This window comes from Porites lutea, chromosome 11, assembly GCF_958299795.1.
Source record: "Porites lutea chromosome 11, jaPorLute2.1, whole genome shotgun sequence".
Classification (NCBI taxonomy): domain Eukaryota; kingdom Metazoa; phylum Cnidaria; class Anthozoa; order Scleractinia; family Poritidae; genus Porites; species Porites lutea.
In genome coordinates, this window is record NC_133211.1 from 24,448,265 (window position 1) to 24,464,191 (window position 15,927).

Consider the following 15,927-nt stretch of genomic DNA (forward strand, 5'->3'; position numbering starts at 1 on the left):
AGATTCATTAAGAGCATATAAGACTAAACAGGCGTTCGCGGCGTCAAAGAAAGATCGCGAAGTGCTACAAGTGCCAAACTTGACACAATAACCTGTTGCCACCAGCCCGCATTACCGCTGGACATGTTTGTGTTCCGGTCGTAGCCGATTATAATTTAATTACCTCATTGTCCATTGTCTATAGTGGAGTTGGGTGATTTAATACCCCGAAACAACTGATAAATGTTTGGTGTTTATCGTTTTTTTGTAGTGGGACTTTAACACTTTCACGGACAGTTTAATCGAGTTCGTTCACTGGTGGGAATATTTTCAAGCGGCAAGGTAATTAGCTGTATCTTTTCAATTTCCAATTCCCATGCAAGCGATATAGTCTTTAGTAATTGCCTTAAGGATCGACCAGCCGGGATCATCGGTGTATATACTTAGTAACGCCGGACAATTTTCTCGGACTTTTCTCTTACAAAGCAATGCCAGTAGTATAGTTCATTGCCAACTACTTGTTTTTCCACCGAAGTCACAAAGTTTTTATGTCGTGTTGAGCTCAACACTAACGTCCTACGAAGAAGGCAGTTGACATTCCCGCCCACTCAATATATTATGTTGACTTCAACCAATCTGTTTATATGAAAATAGTTTCATGGACTTATTATTAGAAATTTCCTGTAGTTAATAACTAAAAGTAACCACCTTATATTTCTATAACATAGGACAGCAAAGGCACTTTTCTACATATTTATTCCTTGCCTAGAACTAAAACCTCCTGGATAACTCTGAGAAAATTGGTCTCTTTGTTTAATCAACATCGGAGGCTCGACGATGCGCCATAATCTACACTGGCCATGAACGCTTACAAGACAGTATATTTTCATTCACTTTATTCATGCAACTGGTCCATCTCTTACTCTACCGAGTAATTAACATTGGTAACCATACATAGAAGAACGAAGGACAAAGATTATCATCATGATGATTGAACTTCAGTTGTTGATTATTGCACTGTTATCACGTTTCAGCACCTTTACTAAGCGCGCTTCTGTGTTGGACTTAGTTGACTTTAAAAATACGTCGCTTTAGTTAAATGATAGATATTTGTTATCTTTCTCTAAAGAACTCAGTGTGAGGTACCCGTTTGTATTTGACATTTTATTCAGCTCCGTTAAGGTTGTGTTAAAAAACAAGGTTTGAATCAAAGTTCAGGAGTTTTCGGCTCAAGTTAGTTTTCCCGCCCCTGCGTACCTCACCACCAAATACAAAAATCTTATCTGCACACCTCTTTATGCATGAAACAGCTTTCTTTTCGCATTCACTTTTCTCCCTCTGTTTAATTCCATATACGATGACTAAATTCTCATACAAAGTCTTACAACTTTCGCTGCTCTAATAGGTATTGGTAACACTATATTTCGGGTTTGGGGGTACTTGTGGTCAAAAAAGCCAATTTATTACTATCCACCCATATTTTGCTCTAAACCTTGTAAATCAATCTAAATGTACCATGATTACTAAACGTTCATCGTCTCCTTTTCCTTCAGCCTTTTCAATATGCGTTCAAATAATGCTATAATCTGATGTGATAGCCAAGGGACTGATTCTTACAGAGATGAACCTGAGTCTGGTGGTGTCCATATTGCTCGCAAGTCTTACTCTCTCTCTTGGAGCAGACGATTCGAATGAAAAGTTCATACTGAAGAAAAACTTAGATAACACATATCTTCTGGTGCCAGCGCCTGCTAACGCAAGTAAAGAAACGACTGTAGATATAAAGAGCTTACCTCCAATAGCAGTTGAAGGGAATACGCCAAGAGACGCCCCTGGGATAAACTCACAGTCGGTCCCCATAGCCCCCTCTCCCGGGAAACAGGCGCCTCCACCAGCATCTGGCGTGAAGGTAAGTCCTTAGATTCTGGTTTTCAGTTTGATGTATGTGCATCAAAATCAATCACCTTAGTATGTGTTGTGAAGTTTTTATTTTTGTTACTATTTCTATTTTAGCCCGTTGTACCTGTTTCTCCACCAGTTTCGCCTAAATGCCCAGGGAGCCCCCAATGCAAGGTCAAAATTTCACAGGTTAGCAGTAGTATAATATGTCATCCCCGCCTTTGCCCCCAAAGGCTATTTTACACAAGAGAGAATAAGCGACATTCTCTCTTGGTAACCGTATGTCCTGAATATCGGTATTCGTGATATGTATATTTAATTTGCCCTAGCCAGCTAAGTCAGACCTCTGCTGAGAATGGTTATCATGATAATTGCAGAGCGCAGTGGGAGGTGCAGACAGTCACCCATTGTCCTGGGTGGGGAGGATCAAAATCTTGGTACCATGGACACATTTAGCATAGGACCTGTAGCGGCAGTCTAAATTTTCAGCCGGTCAAAAATTCGTCGGGTGACGTTTGAACTTAGCCTTAATCTCCTTATAAATCTTTCTGCTCATTCCTCCAACATTTTATATTTGTTGAGAAGAGAGTTTTTTTTTCCATTTCTGCAGAATACACTAACACTAGCACTGAAGGGAAAAGATGGAACGAGCGGATTCCCTGGAACAAAGGTGCACTGAACAACCAAATTTTCTTTAATTTATCCACGAGGTTGTCTTGGGTGGACTGAATGGTTATGAAACCCGCTAGTTTATTCCGTTGTTATATGTTTTTGTTCACCTGGCGGTGTACAACGTTCATAAGCATTGCTAACATTTAATCGTATTGAACAATAAAAACGTCGCATTATCCCATCACAATTTGCCGACAAAAAACAAAGGATCTTGAACCATGAGGGAGCTTCCAAAATAAACTGTTGCACTGTTGTTTTTATATTTGATGTTTGTCGCCTTTCATTACCAGTCTCCTCTAATAACTATTGCCAACTTGATTACGTTTTTTATTCTTAGGGTCTCCCAGGCCCTCCCGGCCTTCCAGGACCACAGGGACCTAAGGTAAGTAAGGGGCCGTAGTCTGAAATGTCATCCGTCTCTTCACCCCACTCCCCAACGGGTGGTAAAACGAGAGGCCTTTCCGCCCGTTTAGGGCGGGGGGGGGGGGGGGGGAGGCGTGGGGCGAGGAGACGGATGACATTCCAGCAGCATAGGAATGAGAGATATAATTAAGAAAAAAACGAGATTCTAAGCCAATGGCATGACGCAAAATAGGAGCAAATTCTTGAGCGAGTAAGTGTAATATATTTGACGATGGAACACCATGTACAAGATTGCTTCTTTGCTGCAAGATTCAGTAAGAACCGAAATTATTTTTGAACGTCTTTTTTCATATGCATGGGTTTTCCGAATGTAATTGAGTAAGTAACGAAGAAATACAATCAGGCCAATCAGAACTCAACTGTTTTTTAGTCGGATAAGTTCCAGACCTGTCCGAACTAATCGACACCAACCCTGACTAGTTCGTGTGTCGTGGTCGCTTTGCCATAGTAAGGGAATGAGAGCACCACAAGTCATGGCTATTTAGTCCTGGGTTTTTTCCTAGCGAAACCAACACAAGGTAGGTTATTTCCATCTTCGGAGACCTAGGGCGCGAGAAAAGAGAAAAGCATGGAAATTCTCGTTGCGCGGGCCTTTTCTCCCGACCGAACTGACTGCCTCTGGGTACCCGAGGATGGTTATTTTCCTGCCCATTGGTTTTGGCGATGAGTTTTGACGGGAGAAGCATGTTACAGACGAAATGGAAGAGATTTGGAGCATCAGATCCAGAATATTAAAGAAAATGTTTGCAATGCTTCCAACTTTGGAGACGCTTTTTGTGAGCTGTGTCAGCCATTTGTTGTTCAAATTGCAAGAAATGTATTTAACTTTGGCCTTTTACCGTCAAACCGACAGACTTTTCCACAGGAAAATTCCATGATCAAAAAAACATACATCCCACGGCTCGCCGACGTAGCCTTCTGACATAACTGTCTCGGCCTGCAATGCGAGCGATTCGGCAGGGGTGTTTTTGTTGTTGTTGTACAAGGTTTGTTTTCTTGCTACAGTATTCTATGAAAATGTAAAGGCAGTAACCACATGCAGTCAAACTGCCTTTTTTTTAAATTCTGATAAGTTTGAATGGTTGTTTGATTTCTTTTCCTCATCCAGGGCCCAAACGGAAATCCAGGTCAATGCGCACCATCTCCGGTACCTTGAAATACTTCATATTTTTTATAAATACAGTATTAAGTTAATTTAGTCAGAAACCCATAACCCCGGAGCGAGAACGTTCCATGCACTCGTGTCGGCGGGTCCACGGACCAGTATATTTAAAGATCGGTTTAACCACGAATTCGGACCTTTCCTCGACACGACCGGTATACCTTTCGCTTTATAATTACTACGTCATTGCCTTCATTCATTATGTCGTAGTTGCCAAGTCCCTCATTTTCCGGGCGCCCTATGCGTTTTAGGCCACATGGTCCGAGGGGCCGTTCGTCTCGGATACATATCGAAAATGCATTGACCAATAAGGCGTGGGAAGATGCCATACAGGCACCGGACACCAGTGACGAATGAGGAACCCTTCACATCAACCTCGTTGTAATGGTCTTCCTCATCTCCCCCAATTTCTGAGGGAGTAGCCCTGCCGAACAAGGTTGTCATTACATCTTGGTCCTCCCTGGCCAGGTCTGGGTTGCAGCTTGTCACACTTTCAATCTCTTGAAAAGATGTAAACAATCAGAGCAAAGTAAGACATTCCAGCAGTAGCACGCGTTAAGCAACGTTTTGAGCTAAAAACGCTTAGGAACAATGAGCTTTTTTTAAGGAAAACAAATTTCGCCAAAAAAGAAATCTAAAAATACATTGAGAGTCTTACGTGCATGGACGGAAGCCTCTCGATCGGCAATGTGCTCCTGGCATGGGAAGTACGCCCAGGACTGTATCGCTGAAAAATCACATTTCCGTCTTTGAAACTTGGCAAATTTTAGGTGAACACCCTTCTCTATTTCTCTGTTGTCTTTTCAGTTTCAGTGTTCTCCTGGAGTAATTGCGACACTTCAAGCAAAAATACTGGAACTGGAAAAAACTTGCAAGGTGGAGTGCAGCTAAGTCTTTGTGGAATATGATAAAAAGTAAACAAAAACTACGGTCTACTCATTTAAGCTCCATGGAGTGTAATGCAGTTATAGAAGAGAAGTTCACCTTGGTATCTCACTGGCATTAGAAAGTTCTTCAGTCAATTTGCGTGCATTTTAATTGCTCAATAGAAGTTCGATGCTCTAACCTCTTATTTCGTTATTTGCTGTCTATACTGAATAAGTTATGTCTATAGAATTGTAATTCTTTTTTTCTAGTATTCTACCCACGCTTCAACAAAATAAGTAATTAATGAAGTATTTGGTATTTTCGGGCGATAAGAGGAGCCCGCAATCCCAATCTTCAGGTTGTTATTACGCATGCGTCGCATCTATGTAGCCATTCGTTTGGATTTCCTCTAAGAATGAATGGAATGCATATAACGCAATTTGATGACGCGCGTTTGAATCTTCTATCACTCGTAATCTGATCACGAATGTTTTGACTATCTGTCACGTGAAACTTAGGCAAAGCACAGCGCTGGAGCAAAAGCGTTTTGACCTTCGATCGTTGTCGCCCGCACTCCGTAACCTTTGGTTATTACTAGTTTAAATAAATGGGACTGACAGCTATTCCCAGTGCTCGCTCGCGTAACACTGTCCTTAATTCAGGCGTGTGTGTGCGTTTCTCCCTCGGGAGTGGCTTTCTGTCTATAAATAAAGAAGTGTGCAAGCAAATTTGTCCAGTTTGGCTGCAAGGGCGGGAGGATTGGACTCATGCGCCGTCGAAACCCGTTTGTGGAGGTGGGGTTGGTCTACATCCGTTTTCATTTGTGGTTTGTTTGTTTGACCCCCCCCCCCCCCCCCCGCCTCCCATTTTTTCTCTTATTTTGGTCTAGTCCTATCGCCTTCTCGCCTGCAGACACGCATGTCCCGTACCTCATCCATTGAGTCTCCAGGTCTTTGTTGAGCGAGAGTCCACTGGGAATAGATTACTATTTCGAATTCAAACCAACGTACTTTCGTAGAATAGAACAACTCCAGTTATTTATCTTCAAAGGCCCTGAAGCCTTATAGCTTGTGTCGCTGAAATTTTGCAATATTTTTTAACATATACACTTTCCACCTGCAGAATATGAACGCAGTACAACCCCCCATACCCAACTGCAGTGTAGGGAGATGGTAGGTTAAACACAAGCAGAGCTTGGTGCGCTATGATTCTTTTTCACCATTTGCACATCTTCCTTCATGTACCTTTATTGGGACGTCAAAGGCTGTAATACCACAAAAATGAAAAACAACAGCTATGCAACATTCTTTTTTTTTTGGGGGGGGGGGGGGGGGGCAAGCAAGGTGTATATGGGAGACGTGCAAATGGCGCATTGGAGGATTTGGTACAAAAGATACATATCTTGGACAAGAATTTGTTACGCATCCCCACGTCAATCTTGTAAACGATCGTCACAAGACGCATTCTGAGCTTAATTTATTGTAGCTTCCTCATGAAGAGCGTCTAACAAAAGCAACAACAACAACAACGACAGAAAATAGCTCAAACAGACTCTTGACACGCCTTATACACGTTTTATATCTACTCTATATAGGATTTATAGATAGCTAGCTAGGATTTATAGATAGCTAGAACTTCCAAAAAAGGAATCAGCGCTGGTCACATTTTTGAGTTATGCGAGACTCATTCCATTCAGTGCTTCGTTGGCATTCAGGTGGGGAGGGGCGACACCTATTCTGAGATGATACATGTCTCAAGTCAATACCGTACATCAAAGAAAAATACCACAGTACATCTGGGGTTATCTCGTTTGTTGTAGTAAAGAAAACCCGGCGGCTAGCTGTCAGGAGATATACACAAAGGATGCTAGGGCTGTAAGTGGGGCCTACTGGATAAAGGGGAAGGTCCGACCATTTCAGGTGAGTATTCGTCTAACGGGACAAACTATTTTGCTGAAATTGTAATTTCCATTGCCAAGCTTTCTGTGACTATAACTGATTAGTGTACTACCCTAGCTGGAGGCTATCTGCTTGGTGAGAGACCTAGAAGTGATTGAGACCCCCATGGCACAACTAATAAATATGCCGTACCACAAGAAATGTCTGAACAAATAGGAAGAGGACTAGCCTGAAAAAAAGCCGACATTTCGCGATTGACGTTTGGGAGACGAGCGCAGAAATTACACACTGATGGCGCGTCACTACCCAGATCTAGGTAGTGCTTCTGATTGGTTGAAGCAAATTTTCAGCCAATCAGAAGCATTACCACCAAGATCTTGGTAGTGACGCGTCATCAGCATAGAATTTCTGCGCTTGTTTATCAGACGTCATTTCTTTTTGGAAATCGGGAAATGTCGACTTTCTTCTCACGGTAGAAGAGGACAGACTAAAAATAATTGTTGCTGAAAATATCTGATTGTCGTTCCTGTTCCTTGATACGGATGTAAAAAAATTGGTGCAATTCCACAATTGGTTTAGATCGGTTCCATCAAATGAATTTCATGCAGATGATAGGACTGGGACATTTTTAGCCAGATAAAACGTTTATTCTTAACGAAATTGTCACCTTCAAAACCGACGCAGAATAAATCACAGATCTCTTGGTTTTATAGGTGACTCGAAAGGTAACAGCCACTGACTTTTTATCGATTGTCACTTACGGCCTTTGGTATTCCCAAAGGCCTAACTAATACTAACCAAAGTAATTTTACTAATGTTTAGTGCATGAGGTATTGAAGTGTAGCTTGTTGGATCGAGGCGCGTTTATAACTGTTAAGCGCCAACTTTTCATAATTGTGAGACAGTCACTTCAAGGGAAGCCTGTATTTTATTGCAGACACATTGCGAAATCGAACCAATGGTTGCTCGTGGATGGACGTTGGTGGCTCGGGTGCCGGGAAGTTCAAATGAGTTTTCCCCAGTCAGCAATACTTGGGCAAGCGATAGCGTCATCAACAACGAAACTGCGCCTGACACCAACACCCAAAAGGCCATGAAAAATATTGGCTGGGCAGACTTGCGCAGCAATATACTTCGGGTGTGTTATGATGGCCCAAATACACACTGCGCCACTTTCACCCACAACCGTAACATGCCCCTCTTGGAACTATTCAATAACCAGTTTGGGGTTCCTGTCGACGAGAGATACACAATGGACTCTCTTATGAAGGCATTCGGAAAGTCCTGCGATATATCACGCATGACTAGGCAGTGGTGCGGCCTGAACACGGCCAGTGTTTGCCACCCGCAGGATATCAATCCGAATCTAAATCCAACCAATCACATTGCACGGATTGGTTGCCTCGGTGATCTTTTGAGGACTTGTGGACCAAATGACTATGCGATTGGTATTGGCGTGACGAGCTGTTACGACGGTTACGGATGTGAGAAAGTTGGGCCAATGACACCGAACCTGCATTACGCATGTGTGCCAAGTTATGGTGCATTTAACCAGACAGCGTTCTTGTACGTCCTTTAATTCCCCAGGCTAGACAAGCGGCGTTTCGTCGGCGTTTCGTGTTTGCCCAGTTATTGCTGACAAGTTGGGAAATCTCGGAACTTTATGTAGCAAATACTATCTTCTTCAAAAAGGTTGACTTTAGCACGACCTTAGTAGTATATTGGGTCACGTCATGACAAGTAATGACCGCTGTTCATTTAATTGCAGACGCACTGTGAAATGATAAGACAGGAACCGCGCGGCGACATACTCGATCCCGATAGGCCGGCCACGGCGCTGGGCGGCTGGACCCTAGTTGCCCGAGCGAATGGCGGGAAAGACGAATTTTCACCAGTCAGTGAAAACTGGGCAAACGACAAAACGTTCAACGATGTTACTTCGCCAGATATAACGCAGAAGACGTCAATGAAAAATGAAGGCTGGTCGTTAATACCCGGCAACAAAATAATGGTTTGCTTGACAGGACCGACCACAAGTTGCGCTCCTTTCACCCACAATAAAAACATGCCCCTGACAAATTTGTTTAAAACGCAATTTGGCGTTGTTCCTGCAGAGCAATACACCTTCGCGACTTTGCTGAAGGCGTTTGGCAAGAGCTGCGATTTATCTGTTCTACGGCAGGGTTGGTGCGGGCTAAACTTAGCTAACACCTGCAACCCGCAAAGGGATAACCCCAATGCAGTACCTGTAAAGACCACCCACATAGCTCGGATAGGCTGTATTGGGGACCAGCAAGCGACTTGTTTCCCCGATGATTTTGCGTTTGGAGTTGGCGTCAGTTCTTGTAAAGACGGTTATGGCTGTACGGCGGTCGGAAAATCTAAAAATCTTCATTATCGGTGTAATTATGTGCATGGTACATTGATGGACACTGCTTATTTTTATGTCCAGTGACAGACCCGTTTTTAACTCACAGAGAAACTTTTTATTAGTTCTTAGTTGAAGCAATGTAAAGCTGGTGATTGGACGCTGAACTTAGAAAGTAAATGGATCAATATTGCTCAGAAACAATGCATCCGCAAACATAGTCTAAGAGTATTTAACCCGCCGCCGTCCTCAGCGAAATCATGTAAATTGATCAAATTTAAGTATCGAGGGTGAACGCACGACGATTAACTTCTCATAACTTACAACGTAGTTCAAAAAGCGTCCTATCTTAGTTTCCTCCCTTAGATTTGTAATATTATACAGAATTTCCAACTGTTTTTATACTAGTTAACATTTCCCCATCTAGTTTCATATACAGTCCGCAAGTTGTTTTGTAGATAAATTGCAAAAGAAACAAGTCCATGTTTCATCGAAGTGATTACATCGTAGCTTTTTGACCCACCTATTCAGCATTAAATTAATGCCCATAATTTAACTAGTTACCTTAAAACGCTGTATTTGTGAACGTCAAGGTAAATCAATTCAAGAAATAAAAATGAAAAAGACGAAAAAAATCGACATGGTTTACCAAACTTTCGGTTGGTTATTTTCTTGTCATCAATATGCAAAGCGTTCACTTCTCTACTTTCAAAGTTTGCACGCAAGGTTTGAATTAACAGAACAAACACAAAATAGAAACGTTCGCCGTTTTCACGTTTTGCAAATTTTCCATTGATTTATTAAGTAATAATCGTTTAAATTAAAAGCTCTAAATATCACATTTAGAAGACATACGTTCCAAAAAACCGACTAAACCCAGCCCCAAAGAAACACACACACTAAAGTTTACAAATCAACGCTATAGACTGAATTAACTCACACTTTCAAAAGCTTATCGAAAAAGTTACACGGTAATTTTTTTTAATAACAAATAAAGTTGCTTGTATCCCATGCCTTTTGACTTAATTAATTATCCTGTCTGGTTTTGTTCGTGCAACAAAACCAATCTTTTAGTGAAGGAGTAGCCCGGTTATCAAATGTTAGGAATGTTCCAGCCAGTTTTCTCAAGTTCTTCACTGACAAAAGCAAAAGTGAAGAGATACCGCAGCCCTCCCTGCATGATGTCACCCAATGATTGACATAAATCATCCAAATTTGGGCAGCGTGCTATGAAAAACAGGCTGTGACAATTTTAAATGAGTTTAAAAGCACGCCAGCAACAGTAAAATATCCTTTTTAAATGGATAACAATCCTAGTTTCACTCCTTAATAATTCAGTTTTATTCCAGAAAATTGTTTCTATTATTTTCACACAGTATTCGGATAACAGGTACCTAAATTTCTCCCTATATGATGAGCTTTAATAATTACATCATAGTCATCCAGCTCCACGTGGACATCCTTTCCCTGCCCAGCCAGGAAACAAACTGTATATAGTGCCATTTCAAATTCAGGGCTGGTGCCAATAAAGCTGCTGCCAATCGGTTTTACATCACCTTTCCAGTTAAACTGGATTGTAAGTAGCTGATTCATGCTCTCTTCTTCACTAGTTGTGTGCCTTTTCTGTCATGCAAAAAAGTAAAACACTTTTTCAGTGAAAGGTTTGATCCCAGGCGTAATTTCAAAAGAGGGGGAATATGATCGTCCAGGTGGGTGTATTCCTAAATAGGACTGTTGTTGACAGTGACTGATGATTCAACAAACTGTGTAGTAGTCATCTTCAGAGTCAAAAAATTTTTTTTGCTATTTCTTTGACTCTGAAGATGAATACCGCACACGTTATCGAAATGTGAGCTACTGTCAACAACAGTCCTATTTAGCACTACATTCACCCGGATGATCATATGCTACCACTTATGAAACACTTTTTCAATGCCATTTAAACAAATGAATCATTTAAACAAGGTAATAAATTCACAGTTCCAAAGCTCCTATGAAAACAAAAATCTCCACATCATTTTTAAGGGAAATAAATAATAAATCTTCATTTGGCCTGCTCCTCAGAGCTCTGCGCTAGAAACCTTAAGAAATGTCTTACTCTTTGAACAACCTGATTCTCTATGCTTGTCTCATTCTGTTGCCAAATTTCATGTTACTGATTTGGTGTTAAGATTACAGTAAACTTGATACATTTGAACATCGATTATCTGGACTTCTTGATTCTCCAGACTATTTCTCTCATTCCCGTTTTTTTGTCATGAATATTTATAAATCAACACCATGATTTGAGAATACAATTTTATCATTCAGGTGTCAAAAAGCTTCTTTGAACTAGATTTTTTTTTCCAATTCAAAGAGCAAAAGTGGTGTTGGCACGTGCTTAACGTTCATCTGACTGCTGAAAACTGAGTTGCTGACTACCCCATAGATTACGTACAAACAAATGTTAGCCAATGTTAGCTTCCTTTGTAAATAATGAAAATACTAATGTCACTGGCATTCACATTTTCCAATTATCCAGTCTGTTGATTTCTTAGACTATTCACTCCAGTCTTTCCAAGTCTAAATAATCAAAGTTCCACTGCACAGTGTACTTACTCTTCGACTTGGGAAGAAGCCTTTATAGTCAACCAAGCCTTTTTTCTCTTGCAAATAGAACTGAATCCAGTTATGGAAGCCAATCACTTCTGCCCTGTTTCGTGATTCACCCACAAAAACATGTTCAAAGCCAGATGAGTCCAATTCCCTAAAAAAAGTAATCAGTTTGAGCCATTCAAATGGACAAATACAGCATATAACGTCAACCAAACCAAAACCAAGTCTTTAAATGTTGCAAGCACCAAAAAGGAAATCTATAAGTTTTTATTTTACACTATCTTTAACCATTTCAACATTATAATAAGTACATAATAATAGTTACTCACTACTGAAATAAATTGTAAATTGTAAATATCTTATTATCCACTCCCCACAGGGCTTTTCAGGGATAATTTACAACACTGGTTGGGGGACTTTGCCAGACTGCTTAAGGTGCAGTTTACAAGTATTGAAGGAATGAGTGATGATGCCCCCATACATGAGTGTGAAAGTGAGATAGACCACTACACCGGGCACTACTCTTTACGAAGAGTGTGTGGATTCTTTAACGTCCCACAGATTTATTACATGTGCAAGGGCTTGTGAGACGGGGCCTACGGTTTATCGTCCTTATCCGAGAAGACTAGAAAGCCTAACCATTTGCAGATGTTATTACAAAGGCAGCACTTTCTCCTCAGTTATTTAAAGACCCTGAGTGTTGGTCCGGCCGGGGTTTGAACCTACGGCCTCCAGCTCGGCAGACCGGCGCTCTCCCAACTGAGCTAACCAGTCGGCGTTTAAGACCCTCAGGGGTTTAACTGAAGGCTCCTAACTGAAGGCTCCTAACCTTCTGTTATACACATACAGGTGTAACAGTGTTCTTGAGAAGCTCCAGCACTGAGAAAAATTGCTAAATAGTTGCTGCAGAAGTACAGGAAATAATTTTTTAAGATGGGAATAAACAAGTGTATTTTTCCTCAACAAATTTGTAAAAATAAACGTTGCTTATGATAAAATATAAAACACATGTGGGTAAACAAAGGTACCACCTACATGGCTAAATTTTTTTTATTCCTTAACTGGTCACTCAAAATGCACTGAAATGAAATTTTCAGAGCCTCTAAAAGAAAATTTTTCCTTCTGGTAAGAGTGTGATTCCCAGCCATACATGTACCTAACTACACATGCTACTTAGCTGTGTGAAAGGTTTTCCACTTCCATTGATCTACGGTAATTCATTGCTGCCTACTTTTATTTTTACTCCATCTGAATTACATTTTCTGGAGAACCCTGTATAACTAACTCACTTTACTCCTTTTGTCCTCCTGTACAGTTTAAACCACATATCATACAGTGCCATTTTAAATGGACCACGCTCCTTTGGCATAAGTCCATGCTTTGACAAGTATTCATGAGCAATTTTCATTGGTTCTGTTTCATAGATGGCATCAATAAAACACTGATTTTCTCGCACTTCTTCTTGAGTGACAACCTCTCCTTGGCCAGTTTCACTCTCATAGTTGTCCAACAAAGCTACAAATCCTAGAAGACAAAATTAGAAGTAATCAAGATCAGGATGCACCTTAAAATCAAGTTCTGACAACCATCACTTAACAGGGATGAGGAACTAGATGTTCATACATTTGCTAATCTGCTTTCTAGTCCTTGTTCATCTAATTTCTGTCAGCTGCACATGCTGAAGTTTTGACTGGGATGTTAGCAACTTCCAGCCATGTGGTGGTTTTGGGGGCAAGAAAAGCCATTATCCCTAGCTGATTGGGTGGTTTGAAAAATAGGCTTTCCTGGAGGAGGGACATGACAGTCTGCTGTGAGCCACACTGATATTTGTCATCATCACTAGTGCCAATCATATTAAAGAAGGACTGTACCATCCCTGCTGCCTGGTTAGCTCAATGGGATAAGCGCCCATCTGCCGAGCGGGAGGCCATTGGTTCAAACCTCAGCTGGACCAACAATCAGGGTCTTTAAATAACTGAGGAGAAAGTGCTGCCTTTGTAATGACATCTGTAAATGGTAAGACTTTCTAGTCTTCTCGGATGTGGATGATAAACCATAGGACCCATCTCACAACCCTTGCACATATAAATTCTGTGGGACATTAAAGAACCCACACACTGTTTGTAAAGAAAGGTAAAGGCGTACACAAGCCAAAGGCCCAAATGGGTGGAACTTATCCCGGTTTCACTAGCATGAAGCATGCCTAGGAGTATTGCTACTCCCCCCTGGATGGGATACTAGTCCACTGCAGGATTATCCACTTCCAGTGTATAGGCCTTTACATCAGTTGTGTTAACAAATGCACCAATTACTGATTACGAGTCTTCATAGCCAATAACATCACAGCTTAACTGACAGACGACCAATAACATCGTGACGTAATTGACCAATCAGATTAATAACCAGAGTATAATACCATCAACTGACGTGATACAACTCACTTTGACTCTGAAGATGACTACCGCACAGGTTGTTGAAACGTCAGTCACTGTCAACAACAACAGTCCTATTCAGGACTATGTTCACCCAGACGATCAAACTCAACCTACTTTTGAAATGACTCCTGGGTTCAAACCTTTCACAACAATAATACTGTTATTGACTAAGGGACAATACTAACTTTTATATGTTGGACGCTTAAAAACTTCAGGGTCTACCCAAGTAAAGAGTGGATCTGCTGCATGATCTTGACGAGAATGGAAGCGTGTCTTCCCTTGTGGATCAATCTTGTAGTCAACTCCTGGAATGAGACGATTCTTATCTGCATCCCACATTTGGCCACATAATGGAGATAAGACGGGATGTGGGCGAAACCTATGTGAAAAAAAAAACATCAGTAATGGTTATATGCACTACCTGTATTAATTTGATTATATCCTGGTTAACAGACAAAGCCATCCACAAGGTAGCTCCTTGTTATTTTCAGGAACATATTAATCTTAGTACATGTTGTATGCTCTGATGTCCTTAGGCTGTTAATTAACTCTGTTCAAAATATGCAGAACTCTACATTCAATAGGAGATTGTTCCTTTACAGTCTAACTCTTCCAAAATGCTGGAACATGTTATCATTTACACTAAGAATTAAGTAGCTCTCCTATTAGGCTGTTTATACTACTACATGAGAAATTTCTGCAGTTTGATTGGCTTAGAACAGTGGTATTTCAGCTTAATTTGAAATACCTACATGTGAAAATTACAAACCTTGTGCGAATAGTAGTATAAACAAATAATAGCATGATTTGTACGTGATATTTGGCATAAATACAACTAGTGATATTTCAAAATTGTCTCAAATTTCACTCGCCTAACGACTTGTGAAATTATGTATAACAATTTCGAAATATCACTCGTGGTATTTATGCCAAATATTACTACAAATCATGCTATAACCTATACTAATTAACTCTGCTCAAAATATAGCTAAATATCCAGAACTCTACATTTAATAGGAGACTGTTCCTTTACAGTCTAGCCGTTCCAAAATGCTGGAACACTTTACCTTTTACACTAAGAATTAAGTAGCTCTCCTATTACCAATTTTTAAATAACCAAAAATACAAAGAAAATAAATAATAATCTACATGTAATTTATTAATTTCGTCTGATCATGATCATGCAAATGAAACCGATGCTTGATCGTTACCGCCCAAAAAATGTTTCACGCCGTGTCAACGATCAAGCTGCTTGCAACGATCTTCACATAAGGGTGATCGCTTTGTTCGTGAAACAATACCTATCAATACTAATTTCTTTTAAAAGCTAGATAAAGCTTCAGCTTCCGTTAGGCTTTTTGTCTTTTTCGAGAACCATCCATGCCGCGCCAGGTCTTAAATATTTTCGCTTAAGCTTACTGTTCGGGATTTTCTGCAATGTTTCAGATTTTAACTTAAGTTGTTTAACTCCTATAATTCCACTTATTTCACTTTAAAAGATGAACGTAGTACATCGCAAAAAAGGAAAGATGACGGGGAAACAGATACTCACTCTATTTTGGGCGCCATGTTGAATGTGAGACACAGGTGAAGACTGGATCTAGCGTGACTGGCCTCGTAATCATGCTT

The 15,927-nt window shown here is 40.7% G+C and overlaps 2 protein-coding genes across 2 annotated transcripts; one reads left to right on the forward strand and one right to left on the reverse strand.

Moving 5' to 3' along the window:
• The first annotated feature begins 184 nt into the window (after positions 1–184).
• On the forward strand, positions 185–8,806 carry LOC140953358 (uncharacterized). Its single transcript, XM_073402844.1, has 10 exons — positions 185–321; positions 1,533–1,888; positions 1,993–2,067; positions 2,489–2,548; positions 2,888–2,932; positions 4,082–4,120; positions 4,943–5,011; positions 6,125–6,174; positions 6,822–6,921; positions 7,838–8,806. Exons 2-10 carry the CDS (start codon positions 1,601–1,603, stop codon positions 8,477–8,479), a joined length of 1,368 nt encoding a protein of 455 aa, XP_073258945.1. The 5' UTR covers positions 185–321; positions 1,533–1,600; the 3' UTR covers positions 8,480–8,806.
• Positions 8,807–10,036: 1,230 nt separating this feature from the next.
• On the reverse strand, positions 10,037–15,890 carry LOC140951429 (uridylate-specific endoribonuclease B-like). The gene is made up of 5 exons (XM_073400681.1): positions 15,851–15,890; positions 14,484–14,677; positions 13,153–13,387; positions 11,867–12,014; positions 10,037–10,891 (listed from the first exon to the last, which is right to left on the reverse strand). The coding sequence occupies exons 1-5, from the start codon at positions 15,865–15,867 to the stop codon at positions 10,637–10,639; spliced, it is 849 nt and encodes a 282-aa protein (XP_073256782.1). The 5' UTR covers positions 15,868–15,890; the 3' UTR covers positions 10,037–10,636.
• Positions 15,891–15,927: the final 37 nt, after the last annotated feature.